Raw genomic sequence first — 7,644 nt, 5'->3', positions numbered from 1 at the left:
ATGAGCGTGAGCTACAATGTTAAGCCGATGCCCTCGGTAAAGCAGGCGATCCCATTGAGAAAATTTCAGTCGCGTCAAGCTGAGTGCGATACCCATTACAGATCTCAAACGCAGACGGCTTTTCTCTGGGATTGATCAAATCACTCTTTTTATACAGGCAAAGGATTTAATCACCGTTGGGTGAGTATTTTCTGCACGCTGCTCTAGTTTTGTATTGTTTAATTATACCCCGATGCAAGATTAATATTTTGCTTTAATTTTTATAAAGTTGTGTTTACTTTAAACGCAGCGTTTAGTTTTGCTGGCTCGCACGCCATTTTCTTTGTGCGCATATTTGGCAAACATTTCGCCGCTGTTTGTTTTCTCAGTACTTTATAAAGCTTTTTTGAACTCAGTCATAATCGCAGTTTGAGCTCTGCAAAATCTATATGCGGTTTAATGAAGTGCTCCTCGCGCGTTTGGTATTTTTATGAATGGAACGACTGAGGTTTTTTCGGGGTCGCGCGCACGGAGTATCCAATTTCACTTCATTGAGAAAAACAAGCGTTGAGGAAAAAAAAGGGGGAGGGATTGAACTTCTTGAACTCGTTCTTATATACCTGTTAACTCGCTGTTGTAATGCTATAATCTCGATTTACTTATTTAATAGCTATAGTTTCCGCTGGCAGCCTTTATTATAGCCAGTAAAACCTTTAAAAGCACACTCTTCATTTTCAGCGTGAAATGTGCAGACGCACGTTCCTCTTGTTTTATAAAGGTCTGATAAGCTTCAGGAAGCAATAATGTTAAGCGATGGATGTTTAATTAGTTCTTGGTCCAGAGAGGTTAGGCGGTGTTGGCTGTGAGGTGTTTTCTCGGCCTCGCAGCTGATTTTATGGCCTGAACACTTGCGTCAGGGAAAATAAACACACGTGTGGGATGAAGCCTGATGAATAGCTTAAGCTTCGTTATTTTATTCCAGTCTTTCTCTGAACCTTATTTGTTTTAAGAGATGAAGCTGCTTATTTATTTTCTATATTATAGTTTTTTTATTTATTTAGACTCTGAGTATGGAGGCTTGGGTAGTCTCATGGGCAACAGATGGCTCTGTATGGTTATGTAAGGACCCCCATCTGTACCGTGAGCTTTAAATGGTTTGTGTGAGAGCGAGAAGGAGAGGGTGAGCGAGTGTAAGTGTCCTGCACTAATGCAGCACACTTCATCTGAGCTGAGAGTGAGTGTTACACAAACAAACAGGCTAGCTGGAGTTTTCACAGATCAAAGGGACAGTTGGTCCTGGACTGTCAGGACCCGGGGACATTCACTGACAGCTGCATCAGATCCTGACAGAGTGTGTGTCTTTCTCTAAGTGCCACTTTTCTCGTCTCTTCCTCAGACAGGCCACAATATCACCCCCCTTTATCCCTGTTTATTCCCGTTTTCCCTGCTGCTGCAGCCCCTTAGGCCGCCGTGAGAAGCAAGCGACATGGATGGGTTTTACGATCAGCAGGTCCCTTTCATTGTGCCCCCCAGAGTAAGTCTCTGCTTCAACTTGTCATGCCTCCTTTTCTTCACTTTTGTGACTGTTCGCTTTCAAATGTTTTACTACAGCTGCAGCATATCTATCCAAACTGGATGACTGTGAACATTGATCACTTGTTCAAACTTTCATTATTTGATCTTGGTCTCTTTTTTTTTTACACACAGAAGTCTCACATGCAGGAACCGTCTTGCAGACCATTCAATGAGCGAAAAAGGAAGTTTGTTGACACCGAGTTGGCACAGGATACAGAGGGTAAACAAATGAATATGCAATCAATCCATCTAGATCCGTCTAAAGCACATAATTTAACTCCGGCCCAAACAAATCAGGCTGTTTATTCACAAATCAATCTTTGTGTCCCACAGAGCTCTTTCAAGATCTGAGCCAGCTACAAGAGATTTGGATAGCAGAAGGTACGACAACAGTCCAAAGCTCTAGAATAGTCATGGTTATGGAATACATTTCATAACTACTGTTAAAACACAACTTGGTTGTTAATGCATCATCCCGTTGTTGATCTCTTTTGAAGACATTACGGCATATCTAAATATATACATTATTTATATTCACTTTAAATATTTATATTATTTATATTCCCTTTAAACTTTTTAATTTATTTTTATAAATAATTCAATCATTTTGTTTCCCCTCTCCATGTGCAGCCCAGGTACCTGATGACGAACAGTTTGTTCCAGATTTCCAGTCAGTTAACTGTGAGTGCTCTTTGAATATTCATGCAGAATAGCCTATAGAGCTTGCCTTTATTAATTATAGAAACTGACTTTGAATTTGAGCAGCAATCCTGGCACCTTCCTCCTTGAAACCAAGAAAATCAATTAAATGAATCTCAAAACTCCTCATTCCAAAAGTTTCTGTGCCAAACCCGATTCCTAGGGATTTCTATAAAGTGAGTGTGTGTGCACATGTGAGGCCCAGTCTGCCGCTGCGGTGCTGTAACTCACGGCAGCCTCCAGCTTGGTGACATTTTAATGGGGCTGGATCCTCGGTGCACACACACTCTGGTTATTATGTGCTGGTGAACAGTGCTCTGGCTGTTTCCCTTGTTAGTTTTTCTTCCCATTTGGCTCTGAATAAGTCTGATTGTGTGCATTTTCTATGGTGTCAATGGTGTTTATTGTAGAAGGTGAATGCACATGGATGTGTTTGCATAGAAATTGTGTGTGAGAGGGTGTGTGTGTTTGTCTGGCACAATTCCCCTTATCTGGCATCATGCCTGTAGCTCTCACAGGCCCCTCTTTCACCACAGCTGGGGAGTGGGGCCCTTTTTCCATAGGAATCACAGGATAGTCTGTGAGTTCTAACTTGCAGCCTCCTTTTCTAGAGGGAAAGGTATTTTTTCCACTCCACCTTTAAAACGGAGTAGTTCTAGTAGTCAGTACTACATATTCCTCAAACACCTGACACCAGATGATGCTAGGCTATACTACCGATCAAAAGTTTGAAACAATTACGATTGTTTTAAATGTTTTTGAAAGAAGTCTTTAATGCTCCCTGAAGCTGCATTTTTTTTTTTTTTTTAAATGTAGTAAAATATTAAATATTGCAATTTAAAATAACTGTTTTCTATTTAATATATATTTTTAAATGTAATTTATTAATTTTTTATTGATACATTTTTGCAATTTAAAGTATGATGACAAAGATGAATTTTTAACAGCCATTACTGCAGTGTGTCACATGATCCTTCAGAAATCATTCTAATAAGCTGATTTGGTGCTCAAGAAACATTTATCAATGTTGAAAACACAAAAATATTAAGCGGCAAAAACTGACTCTAAATTCAATGACAGAATTAAATCACATTTTAAATTATTAAAGTAGAAAACCGTTCTTTTCTCAAATTGTAATATTTCAAAAATATTACTGTTTTTACTGTATTTTTATCAAATAAATGAATCACTAGTGAGCATAATTATTTCAGATTTTTGACCAGTAGTGTAGGTTCCAAGTTAAAGAATAATTTTTGTTGGGTATTTGTGAGACTTTTTTTTTTTTCACTCTAGTGATGTTCCATGGACTCCCTCAAACTAAAGTAAAGCGGGAACCGAGCCCAAGCCGAGAGTTTTCCCCGTGTGGACAAGAGCAGCGACTGTCTCCATATGGAGAAAAGTGCCAGTATAGCTACAGGTACCTATATATTTCCTTATCCTTTCCCTATCTTTCCCTTCTTCCTATTTCTCTCCCTCCATGTCACTGAATCATATTTATTTCTATTTTGTCATTCAATTTTAGTGCCTTTGACAGGAAGCCATTTACTTTTAACAAGCCACTCACTCCTCCTTCTACACCGGCATCACCCTTTGGCTCCTCCACCCTTGCAATACACCCTGTGCAAAAAAGAGTGATGCCACCAGTCCAAACTCAGACACAAGGACCGCCACTATTGCCTGGTCCCAACCACAGCTCCACACCACCACATCAGAGAGCACAGACTCCACTCCACAGTCAGAGTCCACCTTTTGCTGTGTCCTGCCCACCTGTCAATCACCCAGATGCCTCCTACAGCACAGACCACAGGTATGAATATATGGCAGCTTGCTTAGAAAAAATAGCTTCGTACTATTAGGATGTTTTGTTTCCGGCTCTTCGTAATCACTTTTTGGGTCACGGTGATCATTTTCTAACCTCATTTCTATCTTTACCTCTTGCTTAAGCCGCTCGTGCCTGTTGAAAGTGCCTGTAATCAGCTGAGGTTGAGCCTTTCATTGGGTATTATCTTGTTAAAGATGCCACACTGACCTGGAATGCAGTTCTATATTTATTCCATTCAAGTCTTCGACTAATGGAAAAAAGAGCTTTAACACCAGACTTATCCCTTTGACGTGAAACTCATCATGATCTCTCAGTTGCCCATGGTGTTGTGAATAATGCCTTCTCGCATAATTTCTCATATTTTGCCTTGCTTTTTCATTAGGTTCCATCGGCAGCTTTCCGAGCCCTGTCTGCCATTCCCTCAGTCCGATGGCTGCTGTCAGACACCTTACCCCCCGCAAGCCCGTGGTCATTTTCCCCGACACAGCCGCCCCCCGTATCAGCGCCAGATGTCAGAGCCGTTGGTGCCAATGCCTCCCCAGGGATTCAAAAAGGAAATGGTGGATCCCTGTTACAATGAACAGGGTGTGCAAAATATGGGACCTCCCCGTGCACCGTTGTTCCACCAAATGTCAATCAAACAGGAGCCCAGAGACTTCGGCTTTGACTCAGGTAGGTGTACATCTCTCAGAGAGCTGGTATAAAATAAGTACTGTTGGCTGTAAGACTATCATAATGGTGAAATTTCACAGGCAAAAGGCCAATAGTGTAGCGACATATAGAACACAGCTCACACTGTCACTTTCTGTTGGTCAACATGATGAATTTGTGCAACCAATCATTTGCACAGTGAAATTCCAGTTCAAATTCCTGTTGAAGTGACTCTTATTGAGTGCGAAAATTCAACAGACAACAGTATACGTGACCGTACCATTAGTGAGACAACGAAAATCTGATAAACATAAAATTTCTGACTTATTTTTTACTCCCAAACTTTGTATTGTATATATTTTTTTATAATAAAAAAAATTCTGATGAGCTTGAACTCCAAAACTTTAGTTTATATTATATTGTATTCTTTAATTTATTATTTTAATCTAACTTTATCAATTTCTCAATTGTCTTGCAGAAGTACAGAACTGCCAGTCATCTTTTGGCAAATCAGCAAACTTCTATGGTGCCAACAGTGAGGGTAAGACTTTTGTCAGTTTAGTTTCATCTACTACTTCCTTGAGGTGCAGATGATTTATTTAGAAACAGCTTTTGATTAGTCTTATGTCCATATTAAATCCATGTTTTTTTCCCCCTGGCTGCCAATTGCAGGTTTTGGGTATGATGGAGAATCCCACATGTATTATGACGATGCATGTGTAGTGCCAGACCGCCTGGAGGGAAAGCTAAAGCAGGAGGGTGGAGTTTTTCGGGAGGGTCCTCCGTATCAACGAAGGGGGTCTCTGCAACTCTGGCAGTTCCTGGTCACTCTGCTGGACGACCCATCCAACAGCCACTTCATTGCTTGGACTGGCCGTGGGCTGGAGTTTAAACTCATTGAACCAGAGGAGGTCAGTGTGTTATGAAAGCAAATGGCTTTATAGCCCATTTATTTAGCCAACAAGCAGAATTAACGTTTCAACCATTTTCAAAAGGTTGCTCGCCGTTGGGGCATCCAAAAGAACAGGCCTGCAATGAATTATGACAAACTGAGCCGCTCGCTGCGGTACTACTATGAGAAGGGCATCATGCAGAAGGTAAAGGCACGTTCCCGTTCCAATGTCATTTTTCTTCTTTCAATCCCTTAATCAGTAGATTGCAGTTCCCTCATTAACTGTAGTTAGTCAAATACGCCCCATCAGAACATGTCATCTTATCTCAAGTACGTTTTCCTAAGACATGTCTCTTTCTCTTGCTCATACGCAGGTTGCTGGAGAGCGATATGTGTATAAGTTTGTGTGTGATCCCGATGCGCTCTTCTCCATGGCATTCCCTGATAACCAGAGGCCCAGTCTGAAAGCAGACCCCGATGGGCTGCAGGTTCCCGAGGACGACACTGTTCCGCTCTCACATTTTGATGAGACTAACGGTGTCCCGTATCCAGATGTCAGGGACCAGTGCTTAGTGGGGCCATCCTTTCCTGAAAATTATGCTTTCTGAACTGCTTCACCACCAATGAGTGGACCAGAAAAACTCTAAAATGAATCCTCGCACTCAAGTGCAGCTCATGTCAAATTGTAATCGCTCCAATGAGGAATCTGTAGCGCCTGCTGACAAGTCACCAGACTTTCTTGCCACACTTTTATTGTTTGTTTGTTACTACACAGATTCCATGATGGATTTTTTTTATTATTTACAAACAAAAAACTTAAAGGGACACAACAGTATTTTTCAGTATAACCTTTGATTTTATATATATAAATAAGTGTATATTTTAAAATATGGCTTTTGTGCACTGCTTTTGTGTATTGGGCCTGGTGTCTTTTTTCAATGCTCTGCTTTAGTGAGATTTGTAACAACTTCTGACAATTCATAATCATGCACCTCAGGCTGTGTTGTCATTATCAGAGTGTATATAGCTTTGATTATCAAAGCTGGCCAAGTATAATGCTTTATAACTGTTCAGAAATAGTCAATTCAATTGCTTTTGTAATGTGATTTTTATGGATATGGGGCGAATGGGCAAAAAGAGGGTAGGGGAATTGAAAAATGAAATCTATGTATATTATGAGTATATTTTTGCAAAAGCTGAATTGAAGTGCATTGTATAAGCTGTACAACAGACTTTTATCACTTCTAATCTGTTCTTTTTGTACAGTGGTGTGTGTGAAATTGCAAACCAGCTCTTGATATAGGGGTAAATCACGACTGAAATGCCTGATTCAGGATCAGTCATGCTTGCGCGACCTTTAACTGTTTACCAAAGGATTATAGCAAGGCTGTCTGATCTCTGCTCGCCAGTAAACAAGCATGGCAAGAAGCTCTTTCCACCTTCACGGTCAACCTTATTTGTCTGTACTGGGTACAATAGATCCCTAGTTCTGTTTCACTGTGTATAAAACTCTTGTCTCATTGTCTTTTGAAGACCGTTTCTTTCATTAAGAAGTTTCAAGTACAGTTTTGGTGTACAAGATCTGTATTTTCTAAACCATAAGGTACAGGATAAATAAACGTTCATAAACGGATATAGTGGCTACTTTTTTTTTTGGTGTGTTTCATTTAATAACTTAACTTGGACCAGATAAGAAGAGGTATAAGAGGTATTTGGGATAAACAAGATAAAAAGATTGGATGGCCTAGATGGAGGGTGAGTAAATTTTCAGCAAATGTAAATTTTTGGGTTAATTATTCCTTTAATTTATTGTGTTCTAAACAGCTTGAAAGTCTGGTAGTGTGTGATCTTCAATCCTTTAGAGTACAATCCCCAGTTTTTGCTGTAACCATTTACAATTTCGACAAATGTATAATGGTCTAGTGTAGTCTGTTTCAGCCTTTACATTCGGACTATACATTCCATGTGGAACATTGAGGAATCTCATTTACGTGCGCCTGTTATCTTTCCAGGAACCTCTCAGTTT

The 7,644-nt window shown here is 40.1% G+C and overlaps 1 protein-coding gene across 3 annotated transcripts; it reads left to right on the top strand.

Annotated features, from left to right (window-relative positions):
• On the top strand, positions 1 to 7,251 carry LOC107596306 (ETS translocation variant 5-like). Of its 3 annotated transcripts, none has more exons than XM_016286999.1 (12): positions 1 to 180; positions 1,380 to 1,513; positions 1,687 to 1,774; positions 1,888 to 1,935; positions 2,185 to 2,235; positions 3,547 to 3,670; positions 3,776 to 4,060; positions 4,458 to 4,747; positions 5,205 to 5,267; positions 5,399 to 5,637; positions 5,722 to 5,829; positions 5,993 to 7,251. In XM_016286999.1, exons 2-12 carry the CDS (start codon positions 1,466 to 1,468, stop codon positions 6,224 to 6,226), a joined length of 1,578 nt encoding a protein of 525 aa, XP_016142485.1. In that variant the 5' UTR covers positions 1 to 180; positions 1,380 to 1,465; the 3' UTR covers positions 6,227 to 7,251. The 3 variants fall into 3 exon arrangements, with proteins under 3 accessions (XP_016142485.1, XP_016142486.1, XP_016142484.1); XM_016287000.1 differs by having other exon boundaries at positions 1,376 to 1,513; positions 5,722 to 5,823; XM_016286998.1 differs by having other exon boundaries at positions 1,376 to 1,513.
• The last annotated feature ends 393 nt before the right edge of the window (positions 7,252 to 7,644 follow it).

The sequence above is a fragment of the Sinocyclocheilus grahami genome, unplaced genomic scaffold, assembly GCF_001515645.1.
Source record: "Sinocyclocheilus grahami isolate Dianchi unplaced genomic scaffold, SAMN03320097.WGS_v1.1 scaffold217.1, whole genome shotgun sequence".
NCBI classification, from domain to species: Eukaryota; Metazoa; Chordata; class Actinopteri; order Cypriniformes; family Cyprinidae; genus Sinocyclocheilus; species Sinocyclocheilus grahami.
The sequence above is the reverse complement of the archived record's forward strand: the minus strand, read 5'-3'. Positions and strand labels throughout refer to the sequence as shown.

Bases quoted from the DNA above. Each gene is read 5' to 3' on its own strand.
- LOC107596306 (XM_016286999.1), top strand. From the start codon at position 1,466: ATGGATGGGTTTTACGATCAGCAGGTCCCTTTCATTGTGCCCCCCAGA. The intron at 4,748-5,204 runs GTAGGTGTACAT...ATTGTCTTGCAG, and splicing joins AGACTTCGGCTTTGACTCAG to AAGTACAGAACTGCCAGTCA. The intron at 5,830-5,992 runs GCACGTTCCCGT...GCTCATACGCAG, and splicing joins GCATCATGCAGAAGGTAAAG to GTTGCTGGAGAGCGATATGT.